Genomic DNA, 22,004 nt, shown 5'->3' on the forward strand with positions numbered 1-22,004 from the left:
AGCATATTTCGTCATCGCCTCCTGGCTGATACTTTGTCGGATGATTGTTTGGATGCTGTTCTATCGCGGTGGAATGACCGTCAGCTGTAAAATGAACATGTAAAAAATATGCGCCTTACCAGTTTATGTGCGGCAAAGTATGAGTAATGTTGAATTACTATTAGTTATGAAATCCTGGTAAGGGCATTTATTTGTGTGATGAGCATGGATATTTGTTCCTGAGTCATGGGTGTTTTCTATGTATTTAAGTATTTATAATTATTTATATATTATATATATCGTTGTCTAAGTACCCTCAACACAAGCCTTATTGAGCTTACTGTGGGACTTAGTCAATTTGTGTAATAATGTCCTATAATATTTATTTATTACGTAATCCGTTGATGGCTTCTCAGGCGTTTACACCTGATGAAATGCTACATGCAAAGTTTCATGATTTGTTATTGCTATCGTAAAAATGTATAGGTAAAAAACTTAAGTAAGTCACCTGTTGTATGTAGTTGTGACGTGTTCGAATAGACATTTGTTTTGTTTGTGTGTGTCTTTTAAACATGTATTGTCTATTCGAACACGCCACAACTACATACAACAGGTGACTTACTTAAGTTTTTTACCTATATAGCGCTTATTTTTTACATGTTCATGCAACCAGCTGATGTTTTGACGAATTTTTAATTAGCATTAGCGTCTGAACTATCTTTCTGAACGCATTTGACGGTTATTTAAGTGGTGAAGAGTGAATTTAATGTATGGAATGGAATATAGCTAATATAATCTAGGCTGTAGCTGTACCTACCTAGACCTCCAGCTCGCTGTGCCCATTTACAAAGTTGGCTGTGATAGCCATGGCGAGTTTCCCTCGGAACTCCTTGCGTTTGAAGCCGTCCAGGGTAATACGCTAGGCATACGTGCTGAACACGTCTACCTACTGCGATTGGGTGCAACGTAACGTGCTAGTAACACACTGGGGGGCAGGCTGTACGTACCGAGGCCTCCTGCTCGCTATGTCTGTTTATAAAGTTGGCTGTGATGGCCATGGCGAGTTTCCCTCGGAACTCCTTGCGCTTGAAGCCGTGTAGAGTGATACGCTTGGCATACTCGCAGAACACGTCGACCTACTGCGATTGGGTGCAACGTAACGTGCTAGTAACACACTGGGGGGCAGGCTGTACGTACCGAGGCCTCCTGCTCGCTATGTCTGTTTATAAAGTTGGCTGTGATGGCCATGGCGAGTTTCCCTCGGAACTCCTTGCGCTTGAAGCCGTGTAGAGTGATACGCTTGGCATACTCGCAGAACACGTCGACCTACTGCGATTGGGTGCAACGTAACGTGCTAGTAACACACTGGGGGGCAGGCTGTACGTACCGAGGCCTCCTGCTCGCTATGTCTGTTTATAAAGTTGGCTGTGATGGCCATGGCGAGTTTCCCTCGGAACTCCTTGCGCTTGAAGCCATGCAGGGTGATACGCTAGGCATACTCGCAGAACACGTCGAACTACCGCGACGGGGTGCAACTGTAACGTGCTAGTAACACACTGGGGGGCAGGCTGTACGTACCGAGGCCTCCTGCTCGCTATGTCTGTTTATAAAGTTGGCTGTGATGGCCATGGCGAGTTTCCCTCGGAACTCCTTGCGCTTGAAGCCGTGTAGAGTGATACGCTTGGCATACTCGCAGAACACGTCGACCTACTGCGATTGGGTGCAACGTAACGTGCTAGTAACACACTGGGGGGCAGGCTGTACGTACCGAGGCCTCCTGCTCGCTATGTCTGTTTATAAAGTTGGCTGTGATGGCCATGGCGAGTTTCCCTCGGAACTCCTTGCGCTTGAAGCCGTGTAGAGTGATACGCTTGGCATACTCGCAGAACACGTCGACCTACTGCGATTGGGTGCAACGTAACGTGCTAGTAACACACTGGGGGGCAGGCTGTACGTACCGAGGCCTCCTGCTCGCTATGTCTGTTTATAAAGTTGGCTGTGATGGCCATGGCGAGTTTCCCTCGGAACTCCTTGCGCTTGAAGCCGTGTAGAGTGATACGCTTGGCATACTCGCAGAACACGTCGACCTACTGCGATTGGGTGCAACGTAACGTGCTAGTAACACACTGGGGGGCAGGCTGTACGTACCGAGGCCTCCTGCTCGCTATGTCTGTTTATAAAGTTGGCTGTGATGGCCATGGCGAGTTTCCCTCGGAACTCCTTGCGCTTGAAGCCGTGTAGAGTGATACGCTTGGCATACTCGCAGAACACGTCGACCTACTGCGATTGGGTGCAACGTAACGTGCTAGTAACACACTGGGGGGCAGGCTGTACGTACCGAGGCCTCCTGCTCGCTATGTCTGTTTATAAAGTTGGCTGTGATGGCCATGGCAAGTTTCCCTCGGAACTCCTTGCGCTTGAAGCCATGCAGGGTGATACGCTAGGCATACGCGCAGAACACGTCGAACTACCGCGACGGGGTGCAACTGTAACGTGCTAGTAACACACTGGGGGGCAGGCTGTACGTACCGAGGCCTCCTGCTCGCTATGTCTGTTTATAAAGTTGGCTGTGATGGCCATGGCGAGTTTCCCTCGGAACTCCTTGCGCTTGAAGCCATGCAGGGTGATACGCTAGGCATACGCGCTGAACACGTCTACCTACTGCGATTGGGTGCAACGTAACGTGCTAGTAACACACTGGGGGGCAGGCTGTACGTACCGAGGCCTCCTGCTCGCTATGTCTGTTTATAAAGTTGGCTGTGATGGCCATGGCGAGTTTCCCTCGGAACTCCTTGCGCTTGAAGCCGTGTAGAGTGATACGCTTGGCATACTCGCAGAACACGTCGACCTACTGCGATTGGGTGCAACGTAACGTGCTAGTAACACACTGGGGGGCAGGCTGTACGTACCGAGGCCTCCTGCTCGCTATGTCTGTTTATAAAGTTGGCTGTGATGGCCATGGCGAGTTTCCCTCGGAACTCCTTGCGCTTGAAGCCGTGTAGAGTGATACGCTTGGCATACTCGCAGAACACGTCGACCTACTGCGATTGGGTGCAACGTAACGTGCTAGTAACACACTGGGGGGCAGGCTGTACGTACCGAGGCCTCCTGCTCGCTATGTCTGTTTATAAAGTTGGCTGTGATGGCCATGGCGAGTTTCCCTCGGAACTCCTTGCGCTTGAAGCCGTGTAGAGTGATACGCTTGGCATACTCGCAGAACACGTCGACCTACTGCGATTGGGTGCAACGTAACGTGCTAGTAACACACTGGGGGGCAGGCTGTACGTACCGAGGCCTCCTGCTCGCTATGTCTGTTTATAAAGTTGGCTGTGATGGCCATGGCGAGTTTCCCTCGGAACTCCTTGCGCTTGAAGCCGTGTAGAGTGATACGCTTGGCATACTCGCAGAACACGTCGACCTACTGCGATTGGGTGCAACGTAACGTGCTAGTAACACACTGGGGGGCAGGCTGTACGTACCGAGGCCTCCTGCTCGCTATGTCTGTTTATAAAGTTGGCTGTGATGGCCATGGCGAGTTTCCCTCGGAACTCCTTGCGCTTGAAGCCGTGTAGAGTGATACGCTTGGCATACTCGCAGAACACGTCGACCTACTGCGATTGGGTGCAACGTAACGTGCTAGTAACACACTGGGGGGCAGGCTGTACGTACCGAGGCCTCCTGCTCGCTATGTCTGTTTATAAAGTTGGCTGTGATGGCCATGGCGAGTTTCCCTCGGAACTCCTTGCGCTTGAAGCCGTGTAGAGTGATACGCTTGGCATACTCGCAGAACACGTCGACCTACTGCGATTGGGTGCAACGTAACGTGCTAGTAACACACTGGGGGGCAGGCTGTACGTACCGAGGCCTCCTGCTCGCTATGTCTGTTTATAAAGTTGGCTGTGATGGCCATGGCGTGTTTCCCTCGGAACTCCTTGCGCTTGAAGCCGTGTAGAGTGATACGCTTGGCATACTCGCAGAACACGTCGACCTACTGCGATTGGGTGCAACGTAACGTGCTAGTAACACACTGGGGGGCAGGCTGTACGTACCGAGGCCTCCTGCTCGCTATGTCTGTTTATAAAGTTGGCTGTGATGGCCATGGCGAGTTTCCCTCGGAACTCCTTGCGCTTGAAGCCGTGTAGAGTGATACGCTTGGCATACTCGCAGAACACGTCGACCTACTGCGATTGGGTGCAACGTAACGTGCTAGTAACACACTGGGGGGCAGGCTGTACGTACCGAGGCCTCCTGCTCGCTATGTCTGTTTATAAAGTTGGCTGTGATGGCCATGGCGAGTTTCCCTCGGAACTCCTTGCGCTTGAAGCCATGCAGGGTGATACGCTAGGCATACTCGCAGAACACGTCGAACTACTGCGATTGGGTGCAACGTAACGTGCTAGTAACACACTGGGGGGCAGGCTGTACGTACCGAGGCCTCCTGCTCGCTATGTCTGTTTATAAAGTTGGCTGTGATGGCCATGGCGAGTTTCCCTCGGAACTCCTTGCGCTTGAAGCCGTGTAGAGTGATACGCTTGGCATACTCGCAGAACACGTCGACCTACTGCGATTGGGTGCAACGTAACGTGCTAGTAACACACTGGGGGGCAGGCTGTACGTACCGAGGCCTCCTGCTCGCTATGTCTGTTTATAAAGTTGGCTGTGATGGCCATGGCGAGTTTCCCTCGGAACTCCTTGCGCTTGAAGCCGTGTAGAGTGATACGCTTGGCATACTCGCAGAACACGTCGACCTACTGCGATTGGGTGCAACGTAACGTGCTAGTAACACACTGGGGGGCAGGCTGTACGTACCGAGGCCTCCTGCTCGCTATGTCTGTTTATAAAGTTGGCTGTGATGGCCATGGCGAGTTTCCCTCGGAACTCCTTGCGCTTGAAGCCGTGTAGAGTGATACGCTTGGCATACTCGCAGAACACGTCGACCTACTGCGATTGGGTGCAACGTAACGTGCTAGTAACACACTGGGGGGCAGGCTGTACGTACCGAGGCCTCCTGCTCGCTATGTCTGTTTATAAAGTTGGCTGTGATGGCCATGGCGAGTTTCCCTCGGAACTCCTTGCGCTTGAAGCCGTGTAGAGTGATACGCTTGGCATACTCGCAGAACACGTCGACCTACTGCGATTGGGTGCAACGTAACGTGCTAGTAACACACTGGGGGGCAGGCTGTACGTACCGAGGCCTCCTGCTCGCTATGTCTGTTTATAAAGTTGGCTGTGATGGCCATGGCGAGTTTCCCTCGGAACTCCTTGCGCTTGAAGCCGTGTAGAGTGATACGCTTGGCATACTCGCAGAACACGTCGACCTACTGCGATTGGGTGCAACGTAACGTGCTAGTAACACACTGGGGGGCAGGCTGTACGTACCGAGGCCTCCTGCTCGCTATGTCTGTTTATAAAGTTGGCTGTGATGGCCATGGCGAGTTTCCCTCGGAACTCCTTGCGCTTGAAGCCGTGTAGAGTGATACGCTTGGCATACTCGCAGAACACGTCGACCTACTGCGATTGGGTGCAACGTAACGTGCTAGTAACACACTGGGGGGCAGGCTGTACGTACCGAGGCCTCCTGCTCGCTATGTCTGTTTATAAAGTTGGCTGTGATGGCCATGGCGAGTTTCCCTCGGAACTCCTTGCGCTTGAAGCCGTGTAGAGTGATACGCTTGGCATACTCGCAGAACACGTCGACCTACTGCGATTGGGTGCAACGTAACGTGCTAGTAACACACTGGGGGGCAGGCTGTACGTACCGAGGCCTCCTGCTCGCTATGTCTGTTTATAAAGTTGGCTGTGATGGCCATGGCGAGTTTCCCTCGGAACTCCTTGCGCTTGAAGCCGTGTAGAGTGATACGCTTGGCATACTCGCAGAACACGTCGACCTACTGCGATTGGGTGCAACGTAACGTGCTAGTAACACACTGGGGGGCAGGCTGTACGTACCGAGGCCTCCTGCTCGCTATGTCTGTTTATAAAGTTGGCTGTGATGGCCATGGCGGGTTCCCTCGGAATTCCTTGCGCTTGAAGCCGTGTAGGGTGATACGCATGGCATACTCGCAGAACACGTCGGCCTACTGCGATTGGGTGCAACTGTAACGTGCTAGTAACACACTGGGGGGCAGGCTGTACGTACCGAGGCCTCCTGCTCGCTATGTCTGTTTATAAAGTTGGCTGTGATGGCCATGGCGAGTTTCCCCCGGAACTCCTTGCGCTTGAAGCCGTGTAAAGTGTTACGCTTGCCGTCCGCGCCGAGCAGCACGTCGAACTCATACTGAGATACAGGATGGTTGGGCGGCGACACGCGCGCTCGCCAGCCTAGTGCTGGAAAAAGAAAGTAAATTGTAACGAGATATATTTTTCAAGTAATTGTTTCAACTATTGCCATCATTTTAATGTCAACTTTTAGCTGATATCCTGTACTATTATCGATCAATACAAAAATACAGGTCAACGACCTCATTTTCAAAAGAAAAAAAATGTAAAAAAAAGTAAATTTTTGGAATTAATGTTTCTTTTTGTTAATTATTCTCGAGTAATCGTGGAAAAATCTGCGACATTTATGCTTGAAATGTATGCCCTAATTCATAAGCTAACGAATGCTGTATTTTTTTTAATGTACGACAGGTAAATTAATAGATAACGGTACATTAACCAAGTGCAGTCGTGTTTGGCGCCATAAAACTTTAAAGGGCTGCGTTTTCAAAATGGTCGAGAAAAAACATAGGTATGGGGGGTGATTTGTCGATAAAATTCATCATACTATAGGTTAGCTTTCCACTATACGTGTAAAAACACATTGTATATGAAAAGTAAATTTTCCTAGCGTTTATTACAAACAATTCTCATATTAAAATCGGTTTCTTGTGATCTACGGAACGTTTTTAATATTAACTTGCTTACTTTCAGAATTCTCTGTGACAGTGGGCTCGAGCAGGCCTTCGAAACTGACTCCCTCGTGGATCTCCACGCCGAGCAACAACGCCACCTGTCAACAAACACATCATTCAGCACCATTTTCATTTTTAGGGTTCCGTAGCCAAATGGCAAAAAACGGAACCCTTATAGATTCGTCATGTCCGTCTGTCTGTCCGATTATGTCACCGCCACTTTTTTGTATTTATCTTGTATTAAATCGCTGGCCAAATATTACAGGGTTCTATGGTTCACTTATATCGAACAGAAATTTGAACATTGTTCTAATGGCATCCTATCGAATTTCAACTTGCTTGATTTTTTATTTATTTAGTCAGAAATCAAACAGTCATAATAACATATTGAAAAGGCAATACAAAAGATGTTCTGCAGCAAACTAACAAGGCGAAGAAAAGACCTGGTGGTTCATAGTCAATGAAAAATCATAGACAATGTAACATATAACCAGAGACATAACATATAACAGAATGAAAAATCTAAAAAGAATATATGATATACATTGCCATGCAAACTTCCACCGGAAATTGATTTGAACGAGATCTAGTAAGTAGTTTTTTTTAATACGTCATAAAATTTAAAATAAAAAAAAATTTCATTAAACCCATATGTGTTGGGTATCTATCTATCTATGGATAGGTCTTCAAAAATGATATTTAGGTTTTTAATATCATTTTTTTCTAAACTGAATAGTTTGCGCGAGAGACACTTCCAAAGTGGAAAAATGTGTCCCCCATAGTAAGTAGTTTTTTAATGGTACGGAACCCTTCATGGGCGAGTCCGACTCGCACTTGGCCGCTTTTTTGCCTTTACAGGTATGCTCTGCAGCTGCCTGATGCTGTAGTGGTCCACAGAGCTAGCGCATAAATTGCCGAAGAAACAACCACATAAATAAAGTCAATATACACAAATAACTATGAAATACCAAAAGAAACAAATCCAAATAAACGTAACAAAACATATATACTCAAAATCGTCCTTTAAAGTCAATTCTACAATAAGGAAACAAATCAAAATTTGCATTTGATTACTTTGCCCCACATGTGGATAAAATGCAACCTCCTCGTTAGTTTTTGCACAAACAAGAAGGCCTTTACGAGTTGAGGTGGTGAAAAATATAATCTCCTACCCAGCCAACCCTTATATACAATCCAAATAAAAATTTCGTTAGCGCGATGTAGAAATCGCCGCTCTCGACACAGCGCCATCTAGCGTGGTATCTGATAAACCTGCTTATATCAATGTTTACAGAAGACGCGAACAATTGAGGTCCTTGAGACACTGACCTTGAGCAGGATGCACTGCAGCTGCCTGATGCTGATGTGGTCGATGGAGCCGGCACAGAACTTGCCGAAGAACTTCTTCGCGGCCAGCGCTCGCAGGTCGTGGATCACGAACGGCCATAGATGGAGGACGTTGTTGCGCGACATTCGGTCTCGTTTCTCGACGACCACCTGAAAGGTATTGCGATGTTAGTTAAATTTACTTTATACGGATATTCGGGGCCTATTTCACCAGGCTGACAATTGACAACTGACTCTGACATTTTCCTGTCGATTTCCGGAGCGAGAGGTAACGATGGCACCAAGCTTGGAGGATTGAACAACTGGAGACGCTTCGTCTGTAATTTTCAATTTTTTCTATTTTTTTTTTATTTTATTCCGCTACCTAAAGGTTGTCTCGAAGAGATCGCTTTTTAGCGATAAGACCGCCTGTTGTTTACCTCTTCTTTATGTGTTATATTATTTGTACTGTTTCTGTATTGAGGTGTGCAATAAATAGTATTTGTATTGTATTGTAATACAGTCTGCCGATTTTTGTGGGAAAGGGGCACGTCAAATGTATGGCTATTAGTACGTAGATAAACGGCAGTCCATACAATACATATGAGCATATGACCACTGGCTGAGCTTTTCGACAGAATGGTAAGCTCTCAAAGACTACTCCAATAATGTACGGCGAACTGTCTCTGTCAAATGACAATTGCCACCATTGTGACAGGAGTGTGAACTGTTTTTATACCGAAGGTGGAGATAAGGAACGAAATCTCCATGTACCAAAAAGTGTCATCAAAAAACTTTAAATAGGTGGCGCTACAATACCTAGAGTACTTGAACAAAAAAATCAAATCATAGACAGCGCGATTCACTCCGTCAATAACGCCTGGGTTCTTAGCTACTCAAGCGCTGCTCTGGAGATATTTGGAACTATTATTTATAGCTTACAGCTGGACACTTTTGCAACAGTTCTACCATAAGAGATGCCATTCCTCTTAATTCCACACTCCATATGTTTTTATACGGAGTATTACTGCAATGGTCTACCGCCAGAGTGCAGCACTAGCAGTACTAGCACGTATCTTAAACCATAGAGTAACTTATACATACTATGCCTTAAACTGTATTTTGACAAGTTTTCAATAAAATGTGACGTTGATGCATCAAGGCGGTCTGTTTACAAACGGCCTACCGGGAAACGCGAATTCGATATTAATTTATCTACGTCTTTATCGCTCGAATGTGCTAGAGTGACAGAGAGGTTAGATAACGAAATTTCGATTTTTTTGTTTCGCGGTAGACCCTCAGGAGGGTAGAGTTTCGCGTAATATTCCCTATTTATTGCCTATACGTGACGTAGTGGTAGCCAAACGTTTTTAACATCGGAGTGGCAGGTAGCTAAAATCAAAGTTTTATATTCATAAATTTAACACATCCACTACCGGCGGGTTCTCTAGGTGCTTTTCGCTATAAAGCGGTAAAACTCTCTGGCAGTGAATGCGTGAAGATATGACGGCTTCTTTTCTTCTTAGTATGATACTTGCTTGTCTGATGCAGATGTTGTGGCCAGATCTTAAATTTTGATCACTTCTTCATATGATATAATTAGGTTATATGTATTTTTATAATTAGGTTATAGGTTTGACGACCGGTCTGGCCTAGTGGCAGTGACCCTGCCTATGAAGCCGGTTCGAATACCGACAAGTATTTGCGGTATGAGCACAGGTATTTATCCCTGGGTCATAGATGTTTTCTATGTACATATCTAAGAAATTGTATATTATATATATCGTTGTCGGAGTACCCACAAAACAAGTCTTCTGGCTTAGAAGACTTGGTTAATTTGTGTAAGAATGTCCCTATAATAATTCAAAATTCAAAAATTTATTCTGCAAGTAGGCCTAAAGGGCTCTTTTACAAGTCAATACAACATTTATAGTAACATCATATAGTGACATGAAAAATACATAACAACATTTATAAATACAACAGCCAATACCTGGGTAATATATAATTATTATTTATATTCAGGATCAGATATCGTCCACATCATGAAATTATCAATTGTGTGATCTGGCCCCGATATCCATATAGGTCTCGATACCCACAAGCTTGCTTCCAGGTTATGAACTTCAGCTTGCCCAACCGATAAGCCACTATTGCTCAACTTACCACTTTAGCCCCCAGCAGCTGGCACTCAAAGGCGGCACGCAGCCCGCACGGCCCGGCGCCGATGATCAGCACCTTGTTCTGTGCACATATCCGCCCCTTGCCGTACACCTTGTGGTTGTCTCGCGCGTCGAACTTTTTAAACGAGATGGCCACTACCTTTATCTGACACGTACCACTTTAGCCCCCAGCAGCTGGCACTCGACGGCGGCGCGCAGCCCGCACGGCCCGGCGCCGATGATCAGCACCTTGTTCTGTGCACATATCCGCCCCTTGCCGTACACCTTGTGGTTGGCTCGCGCGTCGAACTTCTTGAATAGGGCTTGCGCTTTCCATGAACTGCTGAGTTTTGTCTGAAAAAATCATGGTATTATTTTATTAAGTGGACGTTAGTTAGTAAAACGGTAGTTGTAAGAGAACAAAGGAAAAATACGGCGCGCTGCCCGAAACTTGCGAATAAAATGGGTTTTAACGTTTTTCTTTAATGACGTGTTCAAAATTGATTTATTCAAATCCTCAGTACATAGTTAATTCTACCAGTCGACAAGGGGAAACAACTAAAAAGTTGCATGTAAAATGTAAATTACTCGTAAGTTTAAGAGCCTTTAAGAATTGTGGTCACGATAACTATCAAGCGAGATATATTTTCAAGCGCAAACATTATTCTAAAACATATTCCAAATTCAATCTACTTTTCCAATTTGATTGCTATTCTCATGTACGAGTACATACGTACTTGTTCGGAAAGTACCACATAACATAAGTATCACCTCAACGACAAGATGGCGCATATAAGACAATTGGTCACCGTACGTAGGCGTTCCTGTATTAAGTCCGTCACAGACGAGGTGATAATATATATTACTATACCGTAACAAACCCCGGCTCGTATCAATAAGTTTTTCGGAACTTATGTACGAAATATCATTTGATATTTACCAGTCGCTTTTCGGTGAAGGAAAACATCGTGAGGAAACCGGACTAATCCTAACAAGGCCTAGTTTACCCTCTGGGTTGGAAGGTCAGATGGCAGTCGCTTTCGTAAAAACTAGTGCCTACGCCAAATCTTGGGATATCAATTTTCGACATACGCACGTATATTGCGAGTTACCGCACGAGAGCGGTAAAGTAACACCATATGTGCCGTAATAGTTAGTAAACGTTTTACAGTACATATGTCCCTTTAAATTCAAATAGGTAATTCAATTCACGACTTTACACTAAAGTTGTCTGTAAAGGTAAACTTTCACGTATCTGTGCTAGCAACTGATAATTTCGCTCCTCGTAAAACATCACAATAAACAGTACAGTACAGAATATTAAAATGGAAACACAATCATAATATTCATAATACACAAAATAAATGATTGGTAAACACTCGCTTGGAATGCAAAGTGGTCTGCCTACGTGCAGTGCGCGAATCCTACGCAACGCTATATTGGATAAGTAAGACGATAATTTATTTGAATTTTATGAGAAGTTGTTTATAAAATGTATTGGAGATACAATCTGCTCTACTGATTCATAATATTATTGACCGATCGAGAACGAAGGTCTCCGATTATGCAAAAATGCTTTCAGGTGTCCGGCTGTTGTCCTCAACCAACAACAGATTCTCGTGAAATTTGGTGAAATTCGATAATTATAGTTTTTTTAAATATGTTTCCCAGTAGCAATGTGCCGCTAGGGTGCTCAGAAGGCTGGCGGCGTTGCCGCGCTGAATGGCTCCGCAAACCTAGTTTTGGGGCACTCACTATCTGAGGATGCATAATGTATGTATAATCTGGTTTCATTAGAATTATGTAGAAGATAAGTCTGGTTTCATTAGAATTACGCACAGAGGGACGTCGTCACAAAAGTGACAAAGCTCTTTAAATAAAGACAAAAAAAAAATGCGTTGGGCGAGATATGCTCCAGCCTTCCGGTCACCCGTTGCGTCTATTAGGCGCTTGGCCAACTCTTTGTAAATGCTGTGCGCGCCTTGCCCCCACGGCCCCAGCGCAAAAAATAAAAAATAAACAGAAGGTCCGTTCCCGTCGTTCTTGAAAATACATACCTAAACTTGAGTACACACTCGCTATACTTACTTATAATTTATTTCTGTATTAGCTAAATTTCTCTGAAGTGAAATGTATAATTTCTTTGAGAAAAATAAAGTTCTATAAACCTAAACTTGCCTGACTCACTAGGGTTGCTTCTGTATTAATTTCGAATTTTAAAAAGGAGTAGGTAATATAAGTTTACAGACATACATACATCGATTCGTTTATACATACATCTTATCATGTTTACATTCCTTAGAGACTGCATTTTGACGTACATGACAGTAGATACCTACGTAGCGGCGGGGACGTCAAGTGAGCAACGCGCGCACAGCCCGACTAAGCTCTGCCCGAGAGTGCCCGAGAACGCCCGTAAATGTAACGTCTGTGTGCGTAAATGTCACGTATGTGTGCGTGCGGCGAAAATGGCACTTTGTACTGAGCGAACTCTCTGCTCCGGCGCGCGCCGCCGCTATTTACTTTGTGCCCAGCGTCTCCATCTCCACTCCAAACGGCTCAAACATGCAGCCGGTGTCAAGTTTTGTCAACTCTTTAAAGGCAAAATGGTTTCATTTCATCTCATGTCATATCCATGGGAGTTCGCGAGTCAATAGTAATAATCTTTAATAGTCGCTATAGGAGTTCCCATCATATTGGATAGTTCCCTTGCAATAATTCTGTTAAAATTGCAGTAAGTGCTCAATTAAATACCTAAACATTTAATATATACAGTCAAGGTATTAAATATCGATACGGACAAAGTGACAAAAATATGTACACACTTCCTTAATATATGGGCAATAAGGTCGTGTATTTATTTTTGGCACTTTGCCCGTAAGTTTTGACGGCCTCCTAAGCAGTGACCCTGACTGTCTACAAAGTAGGTCTCGGGTTCCAATCCCGGTAAGGGCACTTGTGTATGGATATCATTTGTTTCCCAGTTAGGGATGTTTTCTATGTATACAGTGTGTCCCTAGCCATTGGACAAAGCCGAAATGTACATATGCATTAGGGTATTTAGAACCAGTGTACAAAGTATCATAACAACCGGTGTAGCGGTTTCGAAGAAATTAACAAATTACCATATTTTACTTTGGAGCAGCCTGTATGTGTTAGTAGCTCCTAAGGTAATATCCTCAAAGAATAGTATGGAACCTTCTTCGACCTTTTTGATTATTATTTTTATTTATGACACTAATAAGCTTCTGACTTTTTAAAAATGTCATCATTATCAAATATTTCGAACTAATTGTCAAAAACACGGCACGGTGTGTTTCTTTTTATTGTCGATTATTGCAAATAACTTTATTTCGAAAATATTTTGTTCTAATTTAAAAAATATGAACGTCAGAGCATTCCTGAGAAGTAACCCTACGTGGGATTTCAGGGTTTGTCCAATGGCTAAGGTCATCCTGTATAAGTAAACATTATAAATATGAGCTTACTGTGAGACTAAGCCGATTTATATTAATTGTCCTATAATATAAGGCCATCATTATGACTTGTTGGAAGTTTAGCTGTGAATTAAATAAATTTCAGTTTCGCATTCGCAGTTTGCCAGACGAATGCTTAGCCTACCTATTATTATTATATCATATCGCAAAGCATAATTAATGAATTAGTAATACAATTACGAAGACTTATTAAGCATAATATTATGAAATATGTTTTTATAATTAAATGAAAGTAGCTTAAGCAACGCAGCGCAGTCATCGTTCATAAGTAAGAACACATCTGTTAATTGTTATAAAACTTAATTAACGCATTTAAATATGTATAGCCATTAATACAGTACAATCCCTGACTGACATAAGAGAGCCGGTTTAGTGGAAAATTCGGATTACTAGATATAAGGGAAAATCTATATATTATGATATGTTTTTAAGTATGTCGTATAAATATACTATACTAAGGAAAATTAAACTTTTTTCTAAAAGAAAAAGATAAATAGTTATTTGTTTTACAAGGGGGCAAAGTTGTTGTTTAACCGCTAGGGCTAATATTGATACCCGAGCAAGCGAACGATTCCAAAAATTGAGAAGTGGAATCTTAAGTGTTGCGAGGGGCAAGGCACGAGGGTTATACATATATAAACTTAATATTGAACTCATATAAACAAAATTATTCATATAGGGCCAAAATCCAGCGAGGAAAATATCGAGAGCGTTTGTATGGAATAATTACCACTAATGTTTCCCCTTAATAGACTGCTGAGCCGATATAGATGAAATTTGGTATGGAGATAGTCTGAAGCCCCGGAAAGGACATAGAATAGTGTTTTAATCATCTTCATTTCACGCGGACGAAGTTGCGGGTAGAAGCTAGTATACACGGTGTAACATGACGAAACCGAAAGATTTTAACTGTGTATTCCTGATAATCCTCATCACATTTAGAGACTAAAATGTCATATAAACTTTTCTGGATTTCGCCTAGTTTCAGAGTTAATAGCAATTAAAAAAATATATTTTTTTGTAACTTAGTGCAAAAAGACTTTTTGGTGGCGATGATGGCATTGTGGGGCGTAGTCTAAATATCCTTACTGATAAATGTCAAAAAGTGACAAATAACCTTTTGCAAAAAGTAGGTTTTACAAAAAAAAATCATAAAAAATAATTAACAGTGCCAGTTTTACCATTAACTTACTATGTACAAAATTGAAAAAAAAAAATTTTTTTTTGGCGTAGTTATATAAAAAAAAATCCTTCTTTTGGCCTCAGATTTGCGTGGTTTAAATCTTTCTGTTTCCTCATGTTACACCGTGTACAATAATAGTCTCTATTGTACTACTTTCTATATCTAAACCGTGAAATATATATGTAGAAAACGCGCCGTGATTATTCCAAAAATGTTGAGTATTTCTTTAGAAAAACTGGACTCTCTGAAGAAGACTCGAGTCAGTACCCCTAGTGTAAATAAATTCGATTTCGAAACGTGACGTACGCGTTTGCGTTTAGTCTGATTTTGTATTGCGCGCCAAGCGGGACGTTTTGGAAACTCAAAATCCTATACAAAATAAGACTTAACGCAAACGCGTTCGTCACGTTATGATGTCGATCAAATTTACACTAGGGGTACTGGTAAGAAGCCGATATTGTAAATGTATACTACAAGAACAAGACGAGCGGAAGAAACGCTCTTATACTCAAATATTTTTTATCGTAATGGTGAATAGACACAAATAAATTCGCACGCAATAAGAACCTGATTAATAAATTATAATTAATTCGCAATGCAATTGCAATAATTAAAGTAATATTAGGTATTTATGATAAGTTTACAAGCTTTTATTGAATTGCCAATGTAAAGTGTGGTTTAATAGAAATTGTAAACAATATAAACAAATCAATTTACATTCATTTCTTCGTAAACTCGCACTTTTTGTGTACAACCATGATTTTATCAACAGTTTATTTATATCAAATTACTAGTTAAAATATAAGTTTAAATTATTAGTTATTTCAATGAAAAAAGTATCGTAAACGTTTTAGGTTATATGTCAAATGCTAACATAATCTGTACCCCTAGTGTAAATATTTTCGACAGCGAAACGTGACGTACGCGTTTGCGTTAAGTGTCATTTTGTATGAGATTTTTGACTTTCCAAAACGTCCCGCTTGGCGCGCTGTTTAAAAACCCATACAAAATGAGACTTAACGCAAACGCGTACGTCACGTTTCGCTATCGACTAAATTTACACTAGGGGTACTGTTTTAATTTGTTAACAATATTGAAACCAATTGCTTAAATACATAGAAAACATAAAGGGCGAATAGGACATTCAACTTTTGAACTATATTTTTTTTTATATCGACATCAAAACCGCATAACATCAATAACATGTACAGTCAGCGTAAAATACTCCGTAGCAGTCAACGTGGCCAAATAGTTCGGTACACCATACTAAATATATGGTGTACCGAACTATTTGGCTACTTTGGTTGCTACAAAGTATTTGACGCCGACTGTACCCCAGTTAGCACACGTATGATCATCATCAATGCTCCATATGCGTTCGATTTGGCCCCGTAGTCTGTGACAAATGAAGATACAACATTTCGGCGTAGCGTGTCTCAGTACAATCGTAAAATCGTAAAAAGCAATAGTTAGACAGGTTAGCGTGTGTGCGGACTTTCGCTCGGTGTCGGAGCTATATCGATTAACACCTAGATACATTAATACTGACATTTATTGCTGTAAATAGTGTACATTATTGACAGAGGAATTTAAAGAAGTGTTAAGTGGTGCAAAATATTGCAACTGCGATTCGTTAATGATTTCGAAGTAAAGATATCAAAATTGAAAGAATGAGCTAACGATGAACTAGTATTTAAAATTCGTTTAACCATTTTTAGTCAAGTCCTGGCAATCCATTGTAGGTATTGTGAAGGTTTGGAAACTTCACAGTCTTTTTGTAGATAACTGTGCCCCTAGTGTAAATTTATTCGATAGCGAAACGTGACGTATACGCGTTTGCGTTTAGTCTCATTTTGTATGGGATTTTGAGTATCCAAAACGTCCCGCTTGGCGCGCTGTTTCTAAATCACATACAAAATGAGACTTGACGCAAACGCGTACGTCACGTTTCGCTATCGAATAAATTTACACTAGGGGTACTGGCGTCAGTTATAGATTTGAATTTAGAATTATCGCCTTCTAAACGAATGAAGATCTGCAGACGGCCATTCCGAATGTGGCAACCATCTAGAGTAGTTGAAATTGTAATCTTGTAAAAAGAAGATATATATTATATCAGAAATCTACGTCTGTGTTCATATTCCCCACCACAGATAGACCGGATCCCTCGTTACAGTATTTATAGAGTCTAGCCATCACTTTACTAAAAGAAACTATCGAACGCCATAATGTTTTGCGTGCACACTTGACAAGCCATTTTTAGGGTTCCGTAGTCAACTAGGAACCCTTATAGTTTCGCCATGTCCGTCTGTCTGTCTGTCCGAGGCTTTGCTCCGTGGTCGTTATATAGAAAGCTAAAATTTGGCATGGATATATAAATCAATAAAGCCGACAAAGTCGTAGAATAAAATCTAATTTTTTTTAGAGTACCCCCCCTACACGAAAGTAGGGGTGAAAATTTTTTTTTGCTTCAAGCCTACAGTGTGGGATATCGTTTGCAAGGTCTTTCAAGGGGTCTTCAAGAAAGAATTTTTGATAAAGTGAATATATTCGGAGATAATCGCTCCGAAAGAAAAAAAAATGTCCCCCGCCCCCCTTCTAACTTTTGAACTATAGGTCAAAAAAATATGAAAAAATCGTGTAAGTAGACCTTGAGAAAGACATCAAATGAAAACTATAGCGGACATGATCAGTTTAGCTGTTTTTGAGTTATCGCAAAAAGTTTCCCCTTCATAGTAAAAAGACGTACCATCATCCACAGTGCATCCCTTGGTTAGTAATCTAAATACTTTTTTTTTATTCCACGACGGTGGCAAACAAGCACACGGCCCGCCTGATGGTAAGCAGTCACCGCAGCCTATGGACGCCTGCAACTCCAGAGGTGTTACATGCGCGTTGCCGATCCTTTAAAAACCTGTACACTCCTTATACTATACTTTACTTCCAGTTTAGCTGAGCATGGCCCGATATGCTCTTGGACGATTTTTTAAAGATTTCGTAGATGCCTCTCCAGACTAAATCCATCAAGCTCCCCGGTCGCCAGGCTTTTGCATTAACCACCTCTTTCTAATTAGCACTCAGTGAAAGAGACAACGTATTGACAGGCACACGCTCGCACACATGTGATAAAGCATATGTAAATCTAACACAACAACCGCTGTTTAAACCAAGTCATTGCAAAATGAACTCTATCTGTTGGTAAAAGAGTCCAAGCCAACCCACGCATAAAACCATTTTAAACGCATACTTGAATAATTAGGTGCCAGTACTTTTCTTTCGCTTAAGCGGTGATCACACTTTCCAATGTTGGCGTTAAATATATATGTACGATTTGGTGCTCGGAAATATCTAATTTCTTTTATGCCGTTTAGTACAATTTTGATGTCTACCGTTCTCCAAGTCTTCCTCAATTGCTCAAAGGTTAACTGGAAGAGATCCCTGTGAGATGTGTATTCTTTCCTGTTTTATAATAATACATTTCTTTATTTAGATAACTAGGATCCATTGGGGTTAGGTACATAGTGACTTAAAATCTATTGTTAATATTTAGGCTACGGAGACTGCTTACCATCAGGCAGGCCGTATGCTTGTTTGCCACCGACGTAGTATAAAAAAAAAAAAAAAAAAATTAAAAATTAATTAATTAATTAAATTGAAATTCACATATTATAAATAAATTAACTTAAAATTCACAATAAAATAACTAAATTAAATTAAAATTCAAAATTAAAATTCACGCAATTTAACTACCCATGATCATTAATTTATTAATATGTTTGTGCATGGGAGAATCAGGCTTTCCTACAAACATTTTCAGGATGCCATTAGAGCTGCTCCGCATCCATTCACTAGCGAGGCAGTTCTTTTGCGTATGATGGCGTGAAAACCGTCTGTGCGCGCCTCCGCAAACATTTTTGAAGCACTACAGAAGCGGGGCAGCTTCAACAACGCCCGAAAGCCGTTATTATATAATTGTTAATATATGTTTCTTTTTGTACAATAAAGTGTTTTACTACTTTTACTACTATATCTAAACATGAATTATGTCCTACAATGCCGTCTGCCAATGCCAAGCTCAAGCCAAGCTAGCTTTGGCCTTTGATTTAATAGATGGAGCCACTTTTTAACCTTTTGGACGCCACGCCTATCGTACGCGGCGCGTAATCGTGAACCTTGTCGGTACGCATGAAGGTTTTTTTTATTTTTTATACTAGGTCGGTGGCAAACAAGCATACGGCCCGCCTGATAGTAAGCAGTCTCCGTAGCCTATGTACGCCTGCAACTCCAGAGGAGTTACATGCGCGTTGCCGACCCTAAACCCCCCCCCCCCCCCTCGTTGAGCTCTGGCAACCTTACTCACCGGCAGGAACACAACACTATGAGTAGGGTCTAGTGTTATTTGTTTTGGTTGATATTGGGCTGTAGCCGCGCGCGTCATATGACGTCTTTGGCGGTCAAAAGGTTAATATTTCAATGACACTTATCAGTGAAACAATAAGGATCAAAGTCAAATGGCGTTCTAAAAGTTTTAATCATGTGTCGAACGAAAGGCAGTAAATTTACTTTGACAATACACCTGTATTTCAAACTCTCTTTGGGCGCAGCCGTGTGTGATTTTCATGAGGCGTTCTTACTCGCAATGCTAGCTCCACATTTGCTTTCGCAATTCTGAAGTTCTAGAGTACAGTAAATAGGAGTTTTATTAAATATTTCTGAATCTCACGGGAAATAGAATCGATCGACATTTTCCAAAAAGTCGTGCAGGAAGCTACTTGTATTGGGAACGATTTATTAAAATTGACGAGTGTACAGCAAGCTTTACTTCTGTTTTAGCTCTGCCCACCTTTTAGCCTTGACGTCATTCGAGCCGGCCTTTCTAATATCGATCTTACGATATGGACGTTGAATTAAAAATCGCTCGCCGATTCGTACGATCTATTTATTGTGCGTACAATTGAGTTGTTAGAACAGATTCGCATAGGAAATCTGTTCTTATTGATAGATACAGTCGAAGAATTTAATTTCAGTATCATTTCGTACCTTTTCACAGTGAAAATTAATATGACAGTCGGTAGGGACCTCATACCATTGTCACTATGACAAGGTACAAAATGGTACTGTGAAGGTTGGAAACCTTCAGTCTCTTGTTAGATAACTGGCAACGATTATTTGAATTCAGAACTATAGGGAGTCCGTGCGCGTTGGAGGGTCTGCCATCTTGTGGCCTGAATCGGAACCATAAACATGCACATGTACACGTCACGTGTTTTCTTGTGCATAGTAGGTTCTGCCATCTTGTGGGCTACATCGGAACAATAAACATCACATTTACGCCTCGCGCCAAAAATCTTACGGCTCCTGTGCTGCCTCCTACAGTTCATGCACGCTCCCTATAGAAAATGATTCTACTAATTTAGTCCTATATTAAAAGTTGCTCATATCATCACCTATAAATCATAAAGAGTTTGAAATAGGTGTGGATTGTCAAAGAAAATCGTTCAAAAAGATGCCCGGTAAGATGGCGCCACTTTTTGATATTTAACAAAAAATTTAATTTTTAATTTCGGCTCTTTATCATTTGTCACCATGCCTGTCACGTTCTACCAAGTTTGTAAGCGCGAAAGTGACGGGCATAGTGACAGGTGATAAAAATGGAACCATGCTGCCACCGCAGAAGTGACAAGTGATCTTCCCGATGTCGTCCACCCAACGAACTAACGGACGCCAGAAAAGCAAAAACAAAAATAATAGAAAGCTGATTTGTTACATTAAGTAAAGAAAAAATTAATACATAAACTAGCTTCAGTTCCACAAATATTCTGTGACTCAGATCCGCCAAGGAAAAACACAATGCTTTGTATAACTATACATCAGTGAATGTTGCCAAAAATGCACAGAATTTCCTGGAATAAACTAGGGTATTAAAAATGTCTTGTTTTAGTAAACATCCCTTGACCAATGCCTAGATATATGTATACATAACAGTTAGTAATACCGGGCGTTTTCCGCGAATCGTCAACCATAGTGAATTTTGCGTGAAAAACGAGGTATTCAAAATTCTAAAATGTATTCTGCAAGTAGGCCTCAAGGGCTCTTTTACAAGTCAATACAACATTTATTAGTAACATCATGTAGTGAAATTAAATAGTTATTTACGATACAAGTGCAGAAAATAGGAAATTCGCAACGAGTGGTGATAAATTAAAACACGACCGAAGGGAGTATTTTAAATCGACACGAGTTGCGAATTACCTATTCGCACGTGTATCGTGCAACGTTTTACAGTAGTCACGTCTGAAAATATCGATACGGACAAAGTACCAAAAATATGTATACACTACCTTATTGCCCATATATCGTCCGTATTGATATTTTCAGACGTGACTGTACATATGGCTGTTTAAAGTTTCGACATATGCACGAAAGTGCTCATTCCCGCACGCGTGCGGGAAAGTAGCACCATATGTACTGTAAAATACATAACAACGTTTATAAATACAACAGCCAATACCTGGTTAAAGATTACATTATAATAATCTTGAAATTAATAATCACTAGAATACAACAGAAATGTATGGTCTAGGTAGCACTACTCTAACCACCCCAGTAGCGCTAAGATGGTCGGCTGTTTATCATTTGTCACCATGCCTGTCACGTTCTAACAAATATGTAAGTGCGAAAGTGACGCATGACATGACAAGTGATAAAAATGCGATCATAATACCGCTGATGTAAGGCTAAGCTGGTCGGCCCTTTATCATTTGTCACCATGCCTGTCACGTTCTAAAAAGTGGCGCATGACATGACAAGTGATAAAACTGCGACCATGATACCGCTGCTATAGGGCTAAGATGGTCGGTTCTTTATCATTTGTCGCCATGCCTGTCACGTTCTAAAGTGACGCATGACATGACAAGTGATAAAACTGCGACCATGATACCGCTGCTGTAGGGCTAAGATGGTC

At 42.1% G+C, this 22,004-nt stretch overlaps 1 protein-coding gene across 1 annotated transcript in view; it reads right to left on the reverse strand.

Annotated features, from left to right (window-relative positions):
* LOC133526308 (F-actin-monooxygenase MICAL3-like) overlaps positions 1 to 22,004 on the reverse strand; it is a 65,374-nt gene that overhangs the window by 3,178 nt on the left and 40,192 nt on the right. Inside the window, exons 3-6 of the mRNA XM_061862865.1 lie at positions 10,538 to 10,714; positions 8,202 to 8,369; positions 6,886 to 6,970; positions 6,119 to 6,306 (exon numbers count right to left, since the gene is read on the reverse strand). Coding sequence (XP_061718849.1) covers positions 6,119 to 6,306; positions 6,886 to 6,970; positions 8,202 to 8,369; positions 10,538 to 10,714 — 618 coding nt within the window. The remainder of the gene's footprint in view (positions 1 to 6,118; positions 6,307 to 6,885; positions 6,971 to 8,201; positions 8,370 to 10,537; positions 10,715 to 22,004) is intronic.

Source organism: Cydia pomonella, chromosome 1 (assembly GCF_033807575.1).
Source record: "Cydia pomonella isolate Wapato2018A chromosome 1, ilCydPomo1, whole genome shotgun sequence".
In the NCBI taxonomy this organism is placed as follows: domain Eukaryota; kingdom Metazoa; phylum Arthropoda; class Insecta; order Lepidoptera; family Tortricidae; genus Cydia; species Cydia pomonella.